Source organism: Marmota marmota, unplaced genomic scaffold (genome assembly GCF_001458135.2).
Source record: "Marmota marmota marmota unplaced genomic scaffold, marMar, whole genome shotgun sequence".
Classification (NCBI taxonomy): Eukaryota; Metazoa; Chordata; class Mammalia; order Rodentia; family Sciuridae; genus Marmota; species Marmota marmota.
This window is the reverse complement of record NW_025999968.1, coordinates 61,146,011-61,168,119: the sequence shown is the minus strand read 5'-3', so window position 1 is coordinate 61,168,119 and position 22,109 is coordinate 61,146,011. Positions and strand designations below refer to the sequence as shown.

Sequence of the window (22,109 nt, the reverse complement as noted above, 5' to 3'; positions counted from 1 at the left end):
GGCGGAGCCTTACCGTGGGGGCCGCGAGCAGCAGCATCAGGCCACAGGTGGAGGCTCGCTTCTCCAGCCGGTCGGAGATGACACCCGCCAGAATCCCACCTGCCACAGACAGACACCAGGGACGGGCTGAGGGGCCAACGCCCAGGCCCGGGCTGCTCCGGAGGGAAGGGATCGACGGGAGGCAGGACGCTCTCCTCCTGGCTCTGTGCTCCTCGGCCACCGGTGGCCTTCAGGGGTCTGTGCCCCTACAGGCCTCGCCCGGCAGGGTTCCATGTGAGCCCTGGAGGAACCCTGGGGTCCGGGTTGCGGTTTTTAGGCCCACCAGGAAGCCCCTTCACTGGCTAGGGTCCAAATACTGCCTCTCGTCACGTGCCGGGGGCTGCCATTTCTGAGGGCAGCTTGTTGAAGGACAGAGGCAGGGCCTGGAAGACGGAGGTCCCCCCAGAGTGATGGCTGAGCTCACTCGGGTCCATAGAGCCCTCCCAGCAGCAAACTGACTCATGGGTGGGAACAGCAAGGTTAGATCCTCCCAAAGACAACAGCTGGCGACGAACTCACCGAAGATCCCGCCCACGTCGAACAAGGTGGAGAGCTCGCCGGCTTTCTGGGCATCGAGGTGGTCTGTCAAAACGAGCGGACGGTGAGCTCCGGAGGAGCCCCAGGGGAATCTGCCCCCAAGTGCCACTTACGTCAAGGAGCAATTTACCTCCACTTAAAAAGAACAAAAAAAAGCCATACAGCGGCTGACGGTACTCCTAGCCCAAGCTCAGAGTGGCCAGCCCAAGCCCAGAGTGGCCGGTCCAGCCTTGCGACCACCTGCCTCCAGTTGGCAGTGCAGGACGGCACAAAGGGCCATCGACTCAGGACAGGAGAGCCTGGGAAGCTGGCCTGTGCCTCGGGCCAAACGGGAGTGTTGCCACGCACGCCCGGTACCCGGCAGGGACCAGGCCTTCCGGGCCCCAGAGCAAGACAGAGGCCTCAGGGTCTCCTCTGGACCCCACAGCTCTGTGCTTCAAGGAGGCTGGGCAGCATGGGCAAGTCCCGCTGTCACATGCAGGGAACTCAGCTTTTTTCAGTCACTCAAACTGGCCAGGCCAGCAGTGTGAGATCTGAGTCTGAAAAGTGTCACCCTGTGCTGTCACATGGGAATAAGGAGAAAGAAAGTGCCTGGCCTCCCGTCAAGGGCCTGCCCTTTGGCCTGTGCTGTGCTCCTGTTGGAACGAGGGGGGGGGTCATCAGGGAGGGAGCCTCAGGGAGCTCCTTGCAGCCTGCACCCACCCTCTGTCCGCCACCCTGCAGGCTGGTCCTTCTAGGAGTGTGATGGACAGATCCTCTCTGACCCTGAGCTCCCCTCACATCTACTGGCTCCAGAACCTCAGGCTCTCCAACCTCTACCCTCAGAGACCACCTGCACCTGCTCTGCTCCCTCCAACCCTCCCACATCCTCAAGCTCCCCACCCCGGCTCCTCCAAGACTGCCTCTCCCCTAGTGGCTTCTCCTTCTTGCTTCCCCAGGCCCTCTGGGACGGGGGCGTGGGGTGCTGCAGAGACACCCCACCCTGTCCACAGGGCTCCACCTCCTCCACAGGCCCCTCTCCCGGGCTGCTGAGGCCCCCTTGTCATCCTGCGTGTCTACATGGGGTGCGAGTTGTACTCCGGGGAGGTTCTGTCATAACCCACAGCTTCAGCCACTGCTGGACTCCAGAGACACAACACGGTCAGTCTGCCCTCGAATCAGAATGCACCTCCCAGAGGCAATTTCCAGGCCAGACTATTAAGGGCTTATTATCTGGATCCCTCATGGCCCACTGGTTCCAAAGTCCAACGTGGCCCAGATTTAAATGCAGGCTGCCCAGAATAGGAAGCACCCCATGGAATTAGGGGCCGGAGCTGGGACAGAACACTCAACCCTTTAAACCCCAGGAAGGTTATTAGTAGGACAACAGAACTTGATCTCCAAACTCCCTCAGGCTGGGCTGCCTGTCGCCACGTTGGCCCTGGGGTCATGGTGCACGGCCATCTCCAGGCACCAGTTCGCGGGGTTCAAAGCTGTCAGTGCCTGGAATGGACTGCATACTCACCCACGCTGGTGATGTACAGCGGCAGCCAAAAGAGGAAAGTGTAGCTGACCAGCTTGGCAAAGAGCAAGCAGAGAGAGAACTCAATCACACCCTGCAAGAGAGAGAGCTGGTGAGACCACAGGCAGACTCAGAGCAGGACTGCCACAGGCAACCGAGGAAGAGCCACTCCACGCCTGGGAAACCCGGGGCCTCCTGGGAGAGGGCCACCCACCCCACAGGACCACAAGTGCCGAGGGAGCCCAGCTGCCTGTCAAGGGGAGGGCCGTCTTCACGGCAGAGTGGGGTCGATGGACTGCACCCTGCTGTACGCATCCCATACTGCCTGGTGCACTCAGGAGTACAGGAGTCTCACGGGGCACGGCCTGGGCCATCCACCTGCTTTTGAGCATTTAATGTCTGCATCTTCCCTGAAGTCACTGTGAATTACAACAGCCAGGACACCCTGGACAGCCCCCCTGTCTCCAGGCTACGGCATCTGCCGGTCACAGCACAAACCATGGATGCTGTGGAAGACGCAGGGCAGTGGCGAGTGCACTGAGGCTTGGAGTTGGGTGGGTTCTGGGAGCCCATGACACAGTGGTGGCACCTGTGACACAGTGACTCCAGATCCCACTTGGAACACGTGAGAATCCCAAAGACGCTTTGGTGCTGACTGCCATGATGTCTGCGCATGCCGTCATCCATCACCACTCCACCCCTCCACCCCTGCACCCCTCTAGCCAGCGGGGTGGCTCCTTGGGCACGCTGTGTGAGGGCATGTCCCCTGTGAGGACACAGTGTCCCCTGCGTCCTGACCCGGTGCCTGGCGTGCTGCTCAGTGTTGTAACTGAACCATCTCCCTGGGTCCTCAGATCACTGCAGGTGGGAAGCCAGGTTACGATGGGGAAGAGGAGGCTCAAAGGGCAGGGCCACAGAGCCGGGCAGTAGTGGCCGAGGGCTGGGCCGGCTCCCGGACCCCGTGTAGGGCATCAGTGTTAGGGGTGGCACACAGTCAGGCACCGAGAACCCTCGGCTGTTACTAACACAATCTTAAAACTGATTTCACGTAACGTCCCATCTCCACGGGCTGCCGGCAGAGGCCTTCCCATGATCAGGTGGCCAGGCCTGAGCCCCGGTGTTTCCCACTGGCTAGAGGCCGCCCCAGGTTCACTGCTGTGGACCCAGTTTCCTGGGGGCCCTGGTGGCACCCTCTGTCCTGAAGCAGCAGTTCTTGTCCTTTAATTCTCTTGGCTTTTCAGTTCTGGGTCACACGGTTCCCATCCCTGGCTCCTCCCTGTCCCTCTGAGTGGGGCCACTCATTCCCCACATGCTCTGGCTGCGTTGAAAGCGGCCCTGGGGCGGGTGCTGCTGTGCCCCCTGCTTCTGCTCTTGGCCTGGCCTGCGGGGCCTCCAGCCCTGGGAGGGACGCTGCCTTCCCTGTCCTCACGGCTGAGCGAGCCCGTGAACTGAACAGGAGAAATGAGAAGACACCAAGAGCTCTCACCACCGCGTCCCTGCCTCCACCTGCGTACACAGCCTTGTCCTGGAGTCTCCCCATGCAGGCAGACTGCCACCACAGGACACTGCCACCACGGACAGCGGCCCCAGGGCCAACCCAAGGAAATCTGTAGACCAGGACCATGTCCAGACACTGAGGCCCGACGGCTCCTCTCTCAGGCACTCTCTGCCTCCCCTCGGTCTCCACACCCCGACTCCGCATCCTCCCGCTGGCACCCAGGGCCGGCATGGCTTGTGCTGCTGAGGCACTTCAGAGGGGGAGAAGACGGAGCTGGACCCGCCTGGTGCCATGGACCAGGCACAGGTGAGGTCCCTCCCCAGGTCACACTGAGGCCGTTGGGAGGAAGGTGAGAGCCCCAGGGCTGGCTGGGGCCAGGGAGAGAGAGGGGGCCTCAGGGGCAGCCAGAATCTGTTCTCCAAGTGAAGACCGGAAGTCTCACTTGTCTAGGAAATCCCTGACTTTCCGAATGGAATAGCTAATTTCAACAAATGGAAATAGTAGCATGCAACTAAGCACTCCTGCAGCCACACCTGGCCCTGAAGCTCCGGTGCCACCCCCACTTGCCACCCGCCTTCTTAGTTAGCATCCCGGCAGGTACTTACCGGGATTCTCAAGGCCCCCGTGAAGCTGATGGCGGTCATGCTGTTCCCGCTGTCCCCTGGCAGGACGACGACGTGGCTCGGGCAGATGGAACTCTTCCCGTCAGCCATCAGTAAGCACTGCATCTCTGGGTCCTGGGTGAGGGTCCGTTAGGGAAAAAACACAGGTGTCAGCAGCTGGCAGGTCTGGCTGCAGAGAGACAGCGCCCTAAGCACTCTGTGACGCTGTCCGGCACCACTCGGGGACATGATGACCGTCCCACCACGGCCATTGCTTTATGATCGTGTTTTATGAAACACTGTGAAACACAAAATCCTTTGATCTAGACATTCTAGCAATCTGAGAAAAATGTGAAAAGCGAAGAAATGTTTACAGGATAAAATAAATGTTGCGCAACTGCGGAGAAATGTTGGTCAATACAGTTTGTCCTCATAAACGGCACACCTTGAAGTTCTTAAAGAAGGTTAGAAGATGTTTAACAACATAGGAAAATACTTCAGCACATGAAATAATAACACTCTCATTATGATCTCAAAGAATGCTTGTATCCTGCTGGGTAGGTACTTAACTACAGGATCTTTGTCTAGACAGAAAAAAGTTAAAATCTAAACAAGGGCTGTCCCTGAAGGAAATGTAGGTAAGAAATTTTTATATACTCCTGAATTTTTTAAGGAGTTCACAATGGACATATATTATCAGAAGCAGTATTATTTTAAAATTCATAAACCAATTCTGATTTTTGTGTTTTATCATATTCTGAGCATTCCTAAGGGACAAAGTATGCACTTGTTAAAGTGTAGAAGAGGACCCCCACGTCAGGGAGGAGTCTGAAGTCAGAACGAGGCTGATCTGGAGAGTCTCTTCATGGCTGCACTGGAAGGTAAAGCACTGAACAAGAGATGCTTCTCTGTGTTTTAGACTTTTTGCAACATCAAAGAGGTTTTACTGTATTTATCTCCCTGTGACCTGTGGGAGCCGGATTCTAAATACAATAAAAATCCTCAAAAAGAACAAGAAATGAAAATGGTGACGCGCTTCACACCTACCCCTGGCACTCAGAGCTCCCTCAGGGAGACACAGAAATTAGGGCAAAGGTGGTGGTGGTGGGGCGGCTGCAGCAGCTGCATTCCCACGTGGTGGCCTCAGGTGCCCGGGACCTGTGTGGTCCCAGAGGCTAGGAGCCCTGACCAGGACTCGGATCCAGAGCTGGGCTGACTGACATCTTCACACTGACCCGGACAGTCTGATGCTTCCGTGTGGCGGTGAAGCCCAGGGGTGAGGCCCTGCAGCTTCCCAACACCGACTCCCTAAGGTGGAGGAAATCAAGGAGCCGCCGTTTTGAGTTTGGGAGTTGACTCCCTCTCAGGAGCGATGCTAGGAGACGCCATCACCCGCCGTGCTGCACCCAGGACTTTCCTGGGCACCCAAGAGCCCCGAGGCCAGGCTGGCACTGCCCTACTGCAGCAGTTTTGGGGGCAGCCCAGGCTGGTTGGTCCCCGGGTCTAGACTGAGAACCGCAGGACACCCCTGGCCTTTCTAAACAGGGCGTTGGTGAGCCGGTAGATGAAGTGCAGCCACACAGAAAATGAAAGGGCAAAGGGCCTGCTTAGCCGGGAAAGGGGCGCTCTGGACTGTAGCCACACACCAGCCCCGGGGCCACAGAGCAGCCCCAGATGCCGGGCCACCCTATGGCCCTTCCAGGACTCCTAGGGTGCTCCAGGGCGCCACCTGCTGGGCGGGCTTCAAGCCACAGACCAGGCCCTGAGCTCCTGCAGCAGAGAGGAGCCCAGCTCTGTGCCGGTGGGGAACAGGCCCTGTGCCCACATCCCCGCCACTCTTTTTGGGTTTCCCTGTCACCAAGACCCAGTCCCTTGTAGTGTGGAGGAGATGGAAAAGAAGACACAGGGCCAAAGAGACCCTGCTCTTGACCCCTACTCAAGCAGGTTTCAATCATGCAGGGCCTGTGGAGCCTGCTGGGTGCAGGGGCTGCTCGGACCACAGCACTCCCCTCTCGGGATTTACCCTTTCGAGGAGCAAAGGGCCCTCTACTGTGAAAACCCAGTGGGTCCAATCTCCAGCAGGGCGGGTGCAGGAGGGCAGGGGACAGGAAAACAGATACACTATCAGATCAACGCTTAGGCACACATGAGGGGCATGCGCAAGAGGGCCCCAAGCTGTCTGCACCATGCTGCAGGAAGGCCACCAGGGGAGAGCTTGGGACACATCTGTCCCAAAGGTGCAGATGGAATGACACAGTATGAACACGCCCACCCTGTGTCTTTTATTCTGAGCCACAGCCAATCAGAGAGGCTAGGGAGGACAGTGGCCTCAGGGATGGCACGTTAGGACCATCCCAAGCAACTGACCACCAACCCCAGGAGGACCAGAGGAGGGCTTGCTGCTTGCCCACGCGACACCAGAGCTCTGGCTCCTTCTCGCGTTCACTTCCCTGGCCTGATGCTTCATTTAGCCACTAAGGATGCGCCCGGCACCGACAGAGGCCACAGCACTGTGTGGGAAGTGGGAGGTCGGTGCCCGCGCATCACTCTGGGCAAGAGAACAGCCAGGGTGTCCCGCCATGCTGATGGGACACCGCCTGCTGACCCTAACCAAGGGCAAGGGCCAGGGGCAGGGGCAGGGGCAGGGGCCTGCTGAGAGTGGATGCCCAGCGAGCTGCCAGCAACCGTCTGGCCCTGTTCCTATCTCCTTTGGCCTGAAATGACCTGCTGGGCTTCTAAATATGTAACTGGCACTTTGGTGGCATGTTAGCGAATAGGCTTTTATAGAAGGGACAGAAAAGGAAAGAGGGAAGCTATACTCAGAGCAAGGCTACTTTCAGATGAGGACATCAGAACAAGGGCCTGTGGTCCAGATCAGAGGAGAAGGTCAATCAATCTGTAGGAACATCAGGAGCTGCATCCAGGTGGACATTAAGATGTGATTTTTAAACCTGTGAACTCAGCAGTGAATACAGACTAAAGCGTTCTTCATTGCATTAGCCAGTGCCCACACTCCCTAAGATCCAAGGAAGACGAAGCACTAGATATTAGCTTCCCTTTATTAATGTTTCAACCACCACAAATAAATTTCCCCAGAAAATAAAGAAAAAAGTATGTTGATATATTTAGCCTTTAAGCAATCTGATTTAAAAAGAAAATAGCTTATTTCTAGGATTAAAACCAGGTCTGAACTGGCCCTGGATGCTCAGTACAGTCAGTTAAGTCACAGGGATGAGGGGCTTCTGGAAGAATCCTGAAGGAGAAGGGAGGGTAAAGGCCCGGGTGTCGACAGGAGCCTCCCAGTGCCACAGAAGAGCAGCAGCTCAGCAGCTCTGTGCCTCACCTGCAAGGCGGGAGGGCGGGGCGCCTGCGCACGCTCTTCCTCTCTCCCCCACCTGCTCTTGGGTCTGGGGTGCAGCTCACATCCACCCCTGCGTGCTCCCTGCCAACCCCTCGAGGCGCAGGACCTGTGGGCTCCTCCTGCTCTGCACCCTGCACCCTGCCACCCGTTGAGGGCAGCCCCCGGGAACAGAGAGCTCCTGCTGCAGGCCCTCCGGCACACAGCCCCACCTCTGCTCACTTCCCATCTGTCCCCACCTCCCCTCCCCCCAGCAGGGAACAGTGCTGGGACACCGAATGCTGGAAACAGCCGTTGAACGAGTGAATCACTTTCACGTTTGATCTAAAACATAAAATAGGTTTAGCTTAGTAGCCAAAGAAGGCCAAGCTTTACTGGTGAAACTCCGAGGTCCAAGTCGTAAAGACCCTGGAAGCTGGTGGCACACCCAGGGGAATGGGCGGCCCTGTGGCTCGAAGGACCTTAGGGCCTGCAGCCCGCGCTGCGCGACTCACCAGAGGCCTGCTCTTCTCGCCGTGCAGGACTGGCTTGTGGAGTCTGAATCTGTCCACTGTGTTCTCGTAGCCTTTGGAGTGCTGGGAGGAAAAACGTAGTTAGAGCAGTTATTCAATCAACAGCCAGAAATTCAGCTACCTTTACCGTGGCAAGGATACCTCCTGTCCCCGCAAACACGACAAAGAGAAAATACGAGAAATAGTTCAAATAAAACAATGGGCTGGAGAGTAGTTCAATTTCACCTCCAGAGTCTCGGACCACGGAAGGCGAAAATAAACTCCTTTCTTAAAGAACAGACGGAGACGCAGGGGTGAGGGAGGGACACCCGATGAGGGCCACCTGCTACGGGGGCCAGGCAGCGTCCCAGGGGTCCAGAGACAAGCTGGCTGGAGCTGCTGTCACCGTCAGGTGGACCACCAGACCCACGTTGCACGCAGGTCTCTGCGGACCCCCATCTGAAACGTGGCGATAGCCCTTCTGAGGAAGCCTGGGCTGAGTGCCTGCAAGGGAAATGCCCAGGTCAGGCAAGGACCCGGTGTGTCCCCTCACCAGGCCAGTCAGAGGCAGGGGCTGGCCTGCTCTCAAAGCCAGCATGCATGTACGTCCTCTTCCCCGTGGACAAAGCCCAGGCCTTTCAGTCAGGGACACGGGCTCAAGGCAAAGCCCATCCCACAGCCCCTCTGCAGCTCCGGGGGACAGCTAGGCCCAGCGGTGAGGAGCCCTGAGGAAGTGTCCGGGAAGGGAAGGGGCCTGCGCTCCTTCCCACTGGCTAGGACACAGATGACACAGCTGGAGTCCAGCCCCCATCTGGACTGACCACCCGCTCATTCACTCACAGTTATTAAGCCTCCACTTTGTGCCAGGCACTGTTAGGACTGCTCGGGGTGGACCATCTTGGCCTGAAACCCATGCCCAGGGGTACAGCAGTGGCAGGAGCCTGGGTCCCTCAACCCTGGGACATGGCTCACCCTGGGCGGCTGGCTACCTCTCGACTTGGTGAGGCAAGACAGAAGTACCTCTCCACCTGGTTTCGGTAGAAGGCTGTGTGTTTCCCTCCTGCTTGGAGATAACAGCATTAAATCTGTCAAAGCCCTAACACGGGCCCTAGACTGGGGTCCCTCACAGATGCCATAAACCTAAATAACACAGAGAGCAGGATGAACCGGAAGGACCAATCCCAACAGCTCCTCAGCAGCAGGAGGCCGATGCAGAGACACATTGCTTCATTAGCATCCTCCCGACCACGTTGTGGCTACTACACATCATGCAGTAACATCCGTGAGCAAGCTTTATGGAGGACACGAGCTCTCTCCCTGGGGAGGTTCTGGGGAGTGGCACTGCTGCCACATGCAAGCCTACACCTGACTCTTCAAGGAACCGCAGGGCTGGTCCCCACACGAGGCCATTCACACCTGCACTGCAGTGAGCTCCCACCTCAGGGACACGTTTTGTCTGTCGCTGATCCTAGCCATCCCATAGGGTGTGGATGCACCTCAGTGGTTCTGAGCACATTTTCCTGATGGCTGGTGATGCTGAGCAGCTATTCGTGTGTTCACGGACCACTTGTATACCTTCCTAGGAGAAATGTCTGTTTGGATCCTTGGACCACTTTTTAACTTGGTTGTCTTTTTTTTTTTTGGTACTAGGATTGAACCCAGGGGTACTTTACCACTAAGCCCCAGCCCCAGCCCTTTTAATCTTTTGAGATAGGGCTTTGCTAAGTTGCTGAGGCTGGCTTTGAACTTGCTACCCTCTGGCTGCAGCCCCCAAGTTGCTGGGACTAGAGGTGTGCACCCCCGTTGTTCCTGGCTAACTGGCTTGTTGTTCGATTCCTGGTTTTTAACAGCTCTTTATATATGCAGGTACAGTCCCTTATCAGACATGATTTGGAAATATTTCCCTCCCCGTTCTGTGGAGCTGTGCTTTCACTTTCTGGGTGGTTCCCTTGGAATGATGCAAGTTTTGATTCTGTGCATGGCTTGGGTGTGTCCCTTAGGCGCTGCCTGTTGAAGTCCAGCTGCACTGCGAGGTATCTGAGTGTGGAAACTGGACCTAACTGTGCTGTTTGGAGGAGGGGCCCGGGAGGGGTGACTGGGGCGAGATGAGGCCATCGGGCGGAGCCCCACAACGGGGAATCCTGATGGCTTCCCGAGGACTCATACACAGGCTGACCCTCGCCCTGCCGTGCTGTGGGATCTACCAGCAGGAAGGCTGCTGCCAGAGGCAGCCCTCGACCTTGCACCCCAGAGCCAAGGGCACTAATAACCTCTGTCTTAACACTCACCCGGCCACAGTATTGTGTTACTCACAACAGAAACGGGACAGGTACACCCCTGCACGCTTGGCGTCACACCCGAGGGCACACCAGGAGGTGGCCCGCGGAGAGGGTGAGGGCAACGGGCCCCACGCGAGCTCAGTGAAGTGCTCAGAGGAGGCTTGGCCTGAAGTCATGAAGACGCACTCCTTGTTTTCTGCCAAGGGTTTTAGCTCCTATTTAGGTCCCTGGTCCACTTTAAATTATGGTGTGGTGCCTCTGTCCCAGCGCCTGTGTTGTGATGACCCTCACCCGCTGGACGCCCAGTGCTCCTGTCACATCGACTGCCCATCAGGACGAGGTCCTCTCTGGGCTTCTCAGTCCCACCCACTGTGCGTCTGCTCAGTTCCGGCAGCTCTGCAGGGAGCACTGAAATCAGGGCGATTGTTCCTCCAACTTTGTTCTTTTTCCAGACTGTTTTGGAAATCCTAAAGTTCATCCTATAATTATTTTAACTTTTTTAGTTTTTTAAATTTCCGTAACAAAAACTCTAAAATATTGGAAAAAATAAGGACCATATCATGAAATAACACCTCAGAACACAGCTCCCTCAGAGCCAGTCAGCTCAAAGGTCTTCCTGGTGGCCTGCTTCCTACCTGCCTCCGCCACACAGAGGAACAGCACTCTGGGTGGGCCAGGCTGCCTCCCTCCTTGCTGAGGCTGTGTCAGGACTGTGTGGCAAGACGGGGCACTCAGTGGGACATGTTCTTAGAAGAGGGAGCGCTGGCCGTCTGCAGAAGCTGATGCAATGTCCCCAGAATCACGCCAACTTCTCCATGACCCAAGGAGCAGCCCCAGGGACAGGGAGGGGAAGAGGAAGAGGAGCCATGCCCTAGGACCAGGCTGTCCCATGCCCTGCGGGCACCTGGGCTCCATGCGAGCTCAGTGAACTGCTCAGAGAAGATTCGAAGAGCAAAATAAAGCAGAGGTGGCAGCCCGGGTGCACGCACACCAGTGGGAGAAGAACCTCCCGGGGCCCAGGCCTGCTCTGCGGACTCCTAGGGGCTGGCTCTGAGGAAGACAGGCCCTTCCCCAAGCCCCTGCCCTGCCTGTCCACGTTTCCCATCCCCAGGCCCAGACACTACTGGGGGAAAGGCCCGGCTAGGTGGAGGGGAGCCCACGTGCGCCCCACAGAGGCTCTTGGAGCTTTCTGGGCACAAACTCGGCTTGAGTCTCTACAAGCCCCAGACCCCGAACCCCAGGCCACGGCAGGAAAATGGCTTCAGGAACGTCCTCTAGTGACCACAGTTTCAAAAGCCATACTATGTTTAATCTTCCAGAAGATAGTGGCTCTCAAAATTCATTTTCTTATTTTTTTTTGTTTGTTCGTTTAGTAAAACACCAGAACCCTTTGTTTCAAATGAACTGTAGGCGGAAGCCCTACCAGTCTATTAAGCAATGGGCGGGAAGGGAGCTCTGGCGCCCTCTCCTGCACGAGGCCAGGACTGCAGCAGGACAGGACAGACGGGGTCCTTGCTTCAGTGGGGACAGAGAGCAGACAGGTGAAAAGGACTTCCTGCCCAGTGAAATGTCCACTGAGAGCCACCAGGCAAGGCCAGGACATGTGCTGCCTTTGCCTGGAGAGGTCTTTGCAGGGGGAGTGTGAGGAGTGATCTGAAGCACAGAGGACTCTGGGGAGGAGCAGGGAGGGCCAGGAAGGTGGAGGTGACAAGAGCATGTCCGTACCACACCCCCCAAACCCACGCTAAGAGCAGAACCGACAGGATTGGCACAGGTGGCGTGGAGGCCAGAGGGGCTGGACGAATGCGAGTGTCTGTCCGTGGGTGGTCAGGGGCCCTGGGCCAAGATGGGCAATGCCAAGATTAGTGAGTTTATGGGGCAAAATCGAGAGATCTACGCTGGTCGTGCTAGGTCTGAGGGGACAACCAGATGGATCCAGGGGAAGCTCAAGTGGACAGTGGGATCAAGGACCTTGGAGCTCAGGGACAATGGTGTCAACGCACAACGACTGCTGGAAGCAGCGTGTGAGGCTCTCCTGCAGCGGAAGGTGCACGAGGGCCGAGCAGGCTGAGGAGCGGGCTCTGCAGAGGGGCCACAACACTGCCCAGGCCGTCCAGCCAGTGTGCCACCAGAAAACCAGCAAGGTGAGGTGACCACCACAAGTCCAAGGAGAGTGGTTCATGGAGGGAGGACAGCCCAGCCAAACAGCAGTGTCAGCTCAAGTTGGGTGAGAGAGGTAATGCCCACCCCATATGACCAGATGCTGCTGGCACCTTGGTGGCCAGTTCAGTGGAACGGTGGGAGCTCGAGGAGAGGAGGGGACTGGCCTGGAGCAGGACAGAAGGCCAGAGGCCTTTCTTTTAAGATGGCAGTTCATACCACAAGACGCGCCAGGAATGGTATGGGAGTGGGGCTGGATGGAGGTGGGGAGACTGCAGGAGCCCGCCCCCCAGGCCAAACAGGAGAGGGGACAGGAGCCAAGAGGCTGGCCCAAGGCGAGACAGTGACTCCAGAGGGCAGCGGACATGGCAGGGAGGCAGCAGGGTGTGCGTCCTGCTGCAGGGCCGATGGTCACCAGGACAAGGGCCTTCACACGAGCAGAGGTGAAGGGCCACGTGCAACTAACCTGACCAGGAGCACGGTCAGTGTACTGGGCAGTCCCGGAGCCCTCTGAGGGGTGAGCTAACCAGCTCACCCGAGTGTTTTTCTCCACTCACGCAGACCCCGGCCCCAGGGCAGAGCCAGGGGGTTGCCCCTCCTGGAGAAGCTCTGCCAGGCCCCTGCCCCTGGCTCCCTCAGTGAGGAATCCAGACTTCACCAGATGGGCACAGCCACGGCCAGCCAAGAGAGAGCCAGGCCCGGGGTGAGGACACCGGCCAATAGCACCCAGGTCCAGAAGGTGACAAGAACTGGAGTGAGCCTTACCATGGACAGGGTGGAGGAGCACCTGATGTCCTTCGGATCTGAAAGAGCAGAGAGGAGGATAGTGTGAGCAATGCTGCCCACGCGCAGGATGGACCAGAGCGGGACCGTGGCCATGCTCCGTGCAGGGCCAGAGGCTGGGCGGCGCTGCTCCACGGGAATGACAGCCGCGCTCCCACAGAAAGCACCCACAGGGACGTGCTCCCCTGCAACCCCTTACCACCCCGTGCATCCCAGGGCACCACTGCACGCCCGACTCCCAGGAGCGTTTCAGAGGGAGGACAGGCGCCACCTGGGCTCCCACTCCAACAACCATAAGGAAAAGACACGGCTGAGGTCACAGCTGCGGAGGTGAGGGTGCACCTGGCCACCCCCTCCCAGTGTCCCGCCTCTTCACGCTCTGCTGGCCAACTGCCAGAAGCACAATCTGAACCTCAGCGGTGGACACTCGTGCTGGCTGCAGGGACCCAGGTTGGACCAACACTGACTTAAGAAGCTAAGCTCTCATGTGAGGGCACATTTTCCAAATGCACATCGTGTCTGTAGGAGAAGACAGCATTTATAACTGACGCTTGTTTTTGTGGTGCCGGAGATGGAACCCAGGGCCCTGAGCTACACCCCCACCACGTTTTGTCTTTTAAGAGATTGTGTAAGTGGAAAATATTTAAATGAAACTCAGAAGAACATACCCCAAGGACCCAAGGTGTCCATGGCTGAAGTCAGAGAAAATTAGCGTAGAGGAGCCAGCAGTGGCCACGCCAGCTCTGCCACTTGGCATCTGCTGGACCTTGGGCGGGCCACTCAGCCCTGCCAGGAGAGCTGTGTGAGCACTGCCCAGGGCAGGCATCGGGCTGACCTCTGCAAGAGGTGCCAGAGACGAAGGCTCCATTCTGAGAAGAGGAGCAACGTCACCCTCAGATTCTAATACAAGAGGTGGACCCGGCCAAACCCAGCAGCAGAGGGCAGCAGGGAAGGCACCCAGGGAGCCGTCCTGCCAGAGGCTGATAAGGGCGAGGCCAGGGGGGGCCTATGGCCCGCGCCAGGCCCTGGAGGCAGCCTGGCCAGAGCAGGGGAGGCAGAGGGGCCGCTGGGGCAGTGAGACGAGCCTGGAGGCCCTGGGGTGGTGGGAGATGGGAGCAGACCCAGGAAGCGCCTGAGGGTGCGAGGTGGGGCAGGGGGAGGAGTGGTTCCCTAGGAACAGGAAGCGCTCAATGGCCCTCACGGAACTGCAGAACTTCCTAGTGATGACTAAAAGCCAATATTATGTGCAAGAAAACCCCCTTGGAACTGGGGAATGGGACCAGTGGAGAGAGGAGGAAGCAAAACCGAGTGGGACTTGGACCCTGCAGCATGGCCTCCTTCCCCTGGGTCCCTGGACAGCCTGTCAGTGACAGTGGGCGCTTCCCTCCCAGAGCCGAGGAGAACAGAGGAGGCCAGAGCTCTGAGGGGCCAGTGGACCACGTCGGTCTAGCCAAACCCCCCAGGAGCCCGCAAGGCCTGTGCTGTGCTCAAGGCCCAGAGGCCCGGACAGTGGAGACAGCGATTCTGCCCCCAGTGTAGACGAGGGAGGAGCAAACAGGGCCCCAAGACATGGCAATAGTGGGTGAGGCGGCCCAGCAGGTCACTCTGAACAGGAGGGGTGCGGGGCAGTCCTCCTGCATGACCTGCCCACGCCTCATGCTGTGGGAGTGGAGGCTCATGAAAAGGACACTCCTGTTTAATCACAAAAGACCAAACCAGAGCTTCCTGTCTTGGCACCCTGCTGAGCGGGACAACACCCGTCCAGGATCACTGAGCCTAGGGTGCCACCCCAGGTCCTGGGCCGCGTAGGCATCAGCATACACTCCATTCCACAACGCAGCTCCTCCTGCCCCAGAACTGACCCTTTCACCCACTGAGGACTAGAGGACAGAGCCAGCACGGAGGGGCAGTGGGTACGAGCAGCCTTTCCTGAAATGCCAGTGGCCTGCCGTTAGTTAGCTGCCACACGCTAGCATGCTGGACAGCAGGTCAGAAGGCCTGCCTGTGCCACAGGACACCTGCTGAAGTGGCTGAGCATTGACACAGGATGGGTGGGGCCGGGTGGGGCCGGGGGCATGCCTATGAACTCGACATCTGAATTTTCCTTTCTATTTTTGTCTCCATAGTACCCTGGTCCTGGAGCCTCAAAACCCTAACTTGGTTGGATGCTGGTTATTTTAAAAATTAAAAGGTTAGTTTTGGAGCCAGACACAGTGGTGCACGCCTGTAATCCCAGCGCTTAGGAGGCTGAGGCAGGAGGATCACAAGTTTAAAGCCAGCCTCAGCAACTTAGCAAGGCCTTAAGCAACTCAGTGAGACCCTGACTCTAAATAAAAAAAAATAAAAAAAACGTGGCTCATGGGTTAAGCAGCCTCGGTTCAATCTCTGGTACCAAACAAACAAACAAACAAGGTTAGCTTTGCCAACAACAACAAAAAGTGAGAAGTAAAGAGAAGACACATTCATTTTTTGGAAGATGAGCTGGCATCTTGGAGTGCCCAACCCAGGCAGAGAAACCTAACTTGCGCCCCGTGCCTGGGGAGGTCAAGTGGGCCTGTCCTGCCATGTGAGCTCTCTACGCTGGTATTCTGCTTCAAGTCAATCAAAGAGCTAAGTGCCAAACATCTATCAGAACAGCTTGCAAGGCTAGAACAGCTGGCATCTCTGTCAAGCATGATCGTTCGAATCCTTGTCCTGCCGGATCTCTACTTAGAAAATCACTTTCAAAATCAGTTAAATGAAAAGCTTAGTATTGACTCTGGAATGGAAAGTCTTGGTTTTCCGGTAGATACTCTAGCTAATTAAGACATCCAGCCTTAGGTCATGCCATGGTTTATAGCATTGTTCTAGATACAGCTTATCACAAAGCAAATAAGCCGGCAAGGTCCACTGCCATTTGTGGAGGAAAGGCTGGGGTGAGCAGGGGCGGCCACGTTGGCTGGCCTCCCCCAGGCCTGAGTGCCATGGCAGCCTGAGGAGGAGAAGAGTCCTGGACACTATGCCTGAGGCCAAGGGAGGAGGCAGGGGCAGGAGGGCAGAAGGAGGGATTTCTACAGTGGTCACCCCAGAAACTAGGAAACAGTGGGAGATCCATCAAGACCAGGAGGGGGCTGGGCACTGGGTAGGCCTGTATACGAACAGGAAGTCTCATGAGCCAGGGGACAGCAGTGTGAGGGTGCATGCAGGGAGCCGGGCAGCAGCCCACACCCACCTTGCCCCTGACCCTCCAGGCAGGTGAAGCTGAGACCCTCTCCTAGCCGCCTCCAGGGCCAGGCATACTTACGCTCAATAAGGAAGAGAAAGCACACTATCCCCATGGCTGCCACGATGGCCCCAGGCACGATGAAGGACAGGCCCCAGCACGTGGACACCCAGTAGCCAGCAATCAAGGAGCCCAGAATGTTGCCCACGGAGGTGTGGGAGTTCCAGACGCCCATGATCAGCCCTCGCCTGCAACACAAGGCCAGCACAGTGAGGTGCCCAGAAGCTGGGCTGGTCCTGGGGCAGGGCGCCTGAGTGGGTAGGAAGAGCCTTCCCCAGGGCACAGGACCAAGAGGCCGACCAGAGAACCCGACTTTCATTCTGCCACAGGCTACATAAGACACATTCCATTTCTCTCTCAGAGCTTCTTCATTCTACAATTAAAAAGAAGAAAGAGGCCCTTTCCTGAAATTCTTGGAAGGCCCAAGATTTAACTCCACAGGCTCAACCCAGACTCAGGAGGAGCCATCGGGTTAAGGAAAGCTGTGGTGCCGCAGGCCAGGTGCCTGGAGCATGTGCCTCGCTAGCTCCCTTCCTCCCTTACGAACTGCAGCCTGGCTGTGCTGTCCGTTCTCGTGGACATCGCCCAGTGACCCTGCGCTGCAGTCAAATCACCAGAGTTGGGCCCCAGCCCTGTTTCTGATGCACTGAGTGACCTGGGTCAGGACTTCTCCAACTGCCACGTTAAAATGTAAATTTGGCATCCAAACAGCTGGATGGGTCCCTGGACTCTGCATTTCCCACGGCTCCTGGAAGGCTGGGTGAGGCTACATCCAGGGGGTGGCCATCAGAGTGACCACTGGAGTAGTCCAAATGACACACACTGGAACCACCCACACAGCCAGAGGTGGGGCTCTACCCACTGACAGTGTAGCCCCCGCCTTGGACTTGAAGGTTCCAATCATCTTACTTTAAAGAAAGTTGGGAAGCGGGTGGTCTGGTTTCCATCAGCATATTTTAAACATAAGCCCCGTGGGGAACGGCTGCATTTTCTCACCTTCCTTTCCCAAACCAGTTGCTGAGGCAGGTGACAACGCTGGGCCAGCCGGTGGTCTGCACCAGTCCGTTGAGGATCTGCAGGGAGTGAGAGGAGGCGTGAGCATGCGCGGCCCCTCAGGCGGGCTCCCCCAGCTGCCGCACCCTTCCCCTGGGTCTTGGGACACTGCAGGGCCTCTCGCAAAAGCAGACAACACCTTGTTTCCTGTGTGCACGCGCCTTGGCAGCCAAAGTTGTATTTTTTTAGTGCTGGGAGGGGACCCAGAGCCTTGTGCATGCTAAGTATGCACTCTACCACCCGTCTACACCCCAGCCCTTAAACGCAAAGTTAAAATTTCATATTTATAATGTTTAAGTTATAAGATTTAAAGCATATATATGTAGTTTCTATACATAGGATACCTATATAAATGTAGCTTAAAATCTATACAGTTTAAACGCTCTAATATATATTTTAGGTGAGACTTCCAACGTGCACGTCGTGGAAATGTTAGAGTAGTAGGGAAGAGCAGGAAGCGCCAGGCGGGACACTGCCAGGAACAGCTCCCGTTCACAGCTCAGGGCTGAGCTTCCCAGGCTCTGTGCAATCTAAAAATTTTATGAAGAGAGAAAATGCTTCTTCTTTTTATAGAACTGTTTATGAACCGTACCATTAAGAGGCTTAGAAAGGCCCATCTTCCCTCCCTGTGCCGCGAGACGGCTGCTAGCCTCTGCAGGGACCACACTGCACTCAGCGCCTGGGGAGCACTCCTGTCCCCGTGGTTTCATGAAGGGACTTGGGGCATGTACTGGTGCTGGGCACTGGGACCACCCTCTAAGGCCACAGGAGTCAAGTCCAGCCCGGTGCCGCCCATCGACCTGCAGCTGCCCTGCCTGGCCAGGCTCGGCCTTCAGGCCTGAACACATGGGGACTCTGGGAACTGCTTTTCCTTCCTTCCAACTTTCTGTATTACTGTGGCCCAAGGGCTCCGCGTCTGAGGACTCGACCACCCACAGGGCCAGCCCGCAGCCAGGCCTGCAGGAGCACGCAGGGCCTTCTGCTTGTCGTTGTGCGCTCCTGCAGTTGTTGACGTGGGAGTGAGCACGTGCCCTGTCTGACGGATGCGGGTAATCTGGAGGTGACTGAAGCCCACGAGAGTGTGGGCAGCTTCTGAGCAAACCCCTGCCGTTTCACAGAGGGGACCTGAGCAGGTGTGGGTTCTGGTAACTGCAGGGGGTTTGGGGCCACTCCCCACGGATGCTGGGAACGGCCGTGTGTGAGCATGAATCACTTTTGTAATTAAACAGCCAAACCTTTTGAAGTATTGTGGCAAAATCGTGAAGAACAGAATTAAATACAGTCTGCTTGGATGATTTTCTAACTCCCCGTGGAGAAGCCCAGAAGAATCACAGAACCAGAGGGGCGTCGCTATTCCCAGTGGGCAACACCACAGGACCGTGGGGAGGCTGGAGCCACAGATTCCCGAGGTCCAGAGATCCCGGAAGGGGCCCAGAGAGAAGGGCAAAGCCAGGCCTCCCTCTCCTACACCTGCAGGATCCTGCCTTTCCTCTCAAACCCCTGCCTGCTGCCAAGGCCCCCAAAGTCAGCCTTTCCATCTCTGCTGGCCACACCCCATGTCCCCCAACTCCCAAGTGGTCAGATGTCATGAGACAGAGCATCTCAAGTTTACCCAGGTCCGGGCAGAGGGACTCCGAAGGGCTTCGTGTTAACTGCCCTGGCCTGTCACCGGAACCCCGACCCTTACCTGCGTGACCACGTAGAATCCGAAACTGTGGATGTTGTAGAAGTATCCCAACCCAAACAGGGAGGTGAAGGCCCCGCTGGCCAGCATCCCGAACGTCAGGTAGTACCTGATGGGCAGGCGCTCCCCTATGATGCCACTGAGGAGGGGAAGGAAAGGTGACGTAAGGAACCAGACACACCCCGCCCAGACGCCACTGCGTCCCCCAGGTGCTGCGCGCTGCTCCCTGAACTTCCAGAATTCGCAGCTCAGTGATTCCCAGGAAGCCCGGACACTGCTGTTCCCTGCGGAACGCTCACTCCCTCACCCGAAAAGGCCATGGCAGACCTTGGGAGACGCCCCATTTCTGGCAAAAGTCACTAACCGTCAAGTAACAAATTCACACACTGTCACTCACCTGTGACACTGCCAGCTACACAAACAAAACTGGTCCTGCTAGTCGATCCCGCTTTAATACAAACAATGTCCACTCAACTAACAGAGTCATTTAAATCCCAACTGCCAAGCTAAGACAGACACCGTGGAAGGGGACAGTGACGCAGAGCAAGTCCCTCCCCCATGAATGTGCCAGGCTCCAGCCACCACGTCCAGCCACAGCGACCTGCGCCTGTGTCATTTTCTCACCCTACAGAGGAAGGTCTGAGGCCCAGGGTAGACTTCCCTGATCCTCCAAAGCAGCGACAGGACTCGGGGACAAGAGCCAGCTTCCAGATGAGACCAACAGGCATGAGTCCGGCACGTAAGGGGCACTCTACACAGAGCCACGATGGCGGTGGACGGTGTGGCAAGACTCAGTTCATGCCAGGGCAGGTGCCAAACAGGCTGTGGCCTCACACTGCCTCATGTCACACTCTTTAGGATTTTACAGGGACTGTCACTAAGGAGCTACAGTGTAACCTGAGTGAGTAAAAGGCCAGAGGCACCACAGGTGATGTGAGCCCCGTGCAACCATTAAATGCCAGGGACCCGCTTTTCGTCACATAATCACTCTAGGAATACTGCCCGGTGACCCCCTGGTCTTAACTGCAACATTACCTTTTATCACCAGAACCCAACGTCAGAGAGCTCTTCCTCCCGAGACGACCCGGCACACAGATCTACACAGGCCATGCGGACCACCTTCTCAACACTGACTCAGAGGCAGCAAGAGGCCAAGTACATCCAGGTCAATGTCAGCTGAGCAGAACCGACCACACACAGACTCAGATCACTCCGGAGCTCCTGGGGGGTGCTTCACCTCGCTTCCTTCAGAGGCTAGGAACACGGCCCAGAGAGGCTGGCTAGCCTGCCCAGAAGGGCCCCGAGAGCAGGTGCCGTCAGCTGGGGCTTAGACGCAGCCTGTCGTCTTGCTCCCCAACGTGGGGTCCATATTTGATGTCCACTTGAAAGGTTTTTAAGAGCAGGTCTGATGGAGTGGACACCACTCCACATTATAAGAACTCACTCAGGGGTTCAGGCCCACTCTGCAGCTGCTGGACCTTCCAGGAGTGACCTGGGCCCACGGACATGCTGCATATGGATATACCAAACCAAGAAACACCCACTGCCGAGACCTTGGGTAGTGGCTCCACAGCCAGCTGAGCGGGCCACAGTGCCAGGCGGTCACACTAACCGGCCTGGCAGGGAGGCAGCGCACGCCCTGCCTCAGATGTGAGATTGCAGCGCGCATCTCATGCTAGAGAGAGCTTCCTTTCAATGGCCTCATTGAGGAATTGGATGAAAAGTCATCTTTGCCATAAATAAGCAACAATAAAACCACCTTCCCTTGTGCCAGGGCTTCTGAAGACAGCTCCTTGGATTCGTGGGGCGAGAGGCACTGGAGTGAGGAGTCTCCTGTGTCTTACAGGACGTATAACCGCATCCCTGGTCTCTGTCCACAAATGCCAGAAGCACCCTCTTCCCTTCCTGTGACAACCACAAATGTCACCAGACATTACTAAATGTCCCCTAGGGGACAAAATCACCCCTGGCTGAAAGTCAGATTTAAACACTGCTTTCTAGTAACCAAGAAAAGCACTCTGGCCTTGGGTCTTTAGAACTACAGATGGTTTGAATCCAGCATAACTGCAGTCTTCATAACATGAACACATCTGACCTCTGAGGGTGTCTGGCCAGCTCAGGCCCCCGAGCAGGCCCAAGGCCACACCACCCTGCCCTCCGGCTGGCCCCTGTCCTGCCGCACTGCATGCTGGGCTTCTGAATCCTTACTGTTTGCTGTTTATTCAAAGCGCGCTACGGCGCTGAGCATGGGGACATCGCAGACAGGGGCTGCGAAGGTGCTCACCGGGGCACTGGCCACCACAGGGCTGAGCCAGGAGGGGCCTGGGTCTTGATCCCAGGCTCTAGGGGGGGCCACATGGAAGGAGCTAAACGTTTACAGGCTTCCCTGAGGTTCTCAGAGCTCTGAAGATCTGCCGTGGACAACAGCCTCTTGGCTCCAACACCTTAGTGCCTGCTATGTGCCCCACCAGCCCCCGCTGGACTAATGGAATAGCTTAGGTCAGCCAGCCACAGCCTGCACCTGCGGGGCACCTAGTCCCTACCTAGGGCCAGGCCCTCACGGCCCTGCACTGTTCTGAGCCCCAGGGGGTCTACCCGCTTCATCCTCACCAATTATAATGCAAGAACTATGGTCTCCCCCAGTTTTAAAGGAGAAACTAAGGCCCCCAAAGGTGCGGTCACTTGCCCAAGGCCACACTGTGGCAGGTGGTGAAGCAGGAGCTCATCTCCAAGCCCTGTCCCCACTCGAGCTGCAGCTGAATGTGGTGCTGCCCCTAGGCTCTGATTCTGTTTGGGGCCAAACTGGGCACGAGGGGAGGTGTCCACACAAGCTGCCTCAGCCGTCCCAACCAGAGAGTCACT

At 57.0% G+C, this 22,109-nt stretch overlaps 1 protein-coding gene across 10 annotated transcripts in view; it reads right to left on the bottom strand.

Annotated features, from left to right (window-relative positions):
- The window catches only part of Slc37a1 (solute carrier family 37 member 1), a 47,992-nt gene that overhangs the window by 9,075 nt on the left and 16,808 nt on the right, over positions 1-22,109 (bottom strand). For 8 of the 10 annotated variants that reach the window (XM_048803720.1, XM_048803717.1, XM_048803723.1 and 5 more), the window contains 9 exons: positions 19,251-19,386; positions 17,507-17,583; positions 16,532-16,698; positions 13,231-13,268; positions 8,030-8,110; positions 4,181-4,324; positions 2,081-2,171; positions 559-621; positions 14-99 (listed from right to left, as the gene is read on the bottom strand). In XM_048803720.1, coding sequence (XP_048659677.1) covers positions 14-99; positions 559-621; positions 2,081-2,171; positions 4,181-4,324; positions 8,030-8,110; positions 13,231-13,268; positions 16,532-16,698; positions 17,507-17,583; positions 19,251-19,386 — 883 coding nt within the window. The remainder of the gene's footprint in view (positions 1-13; positions 100-558; positions 622-2,080; positions 2,172-4,180; positions 4,325-8,029; positions 8,111-13,230; positions 13,269-16,531; positions 16,699-17,506; positions 17,584-19,250; positions 19,387-22,109) is intronic. The other 2 variants (XM_048803721.1, XM_015478804.2) reach the window with 1 other exon arrangement.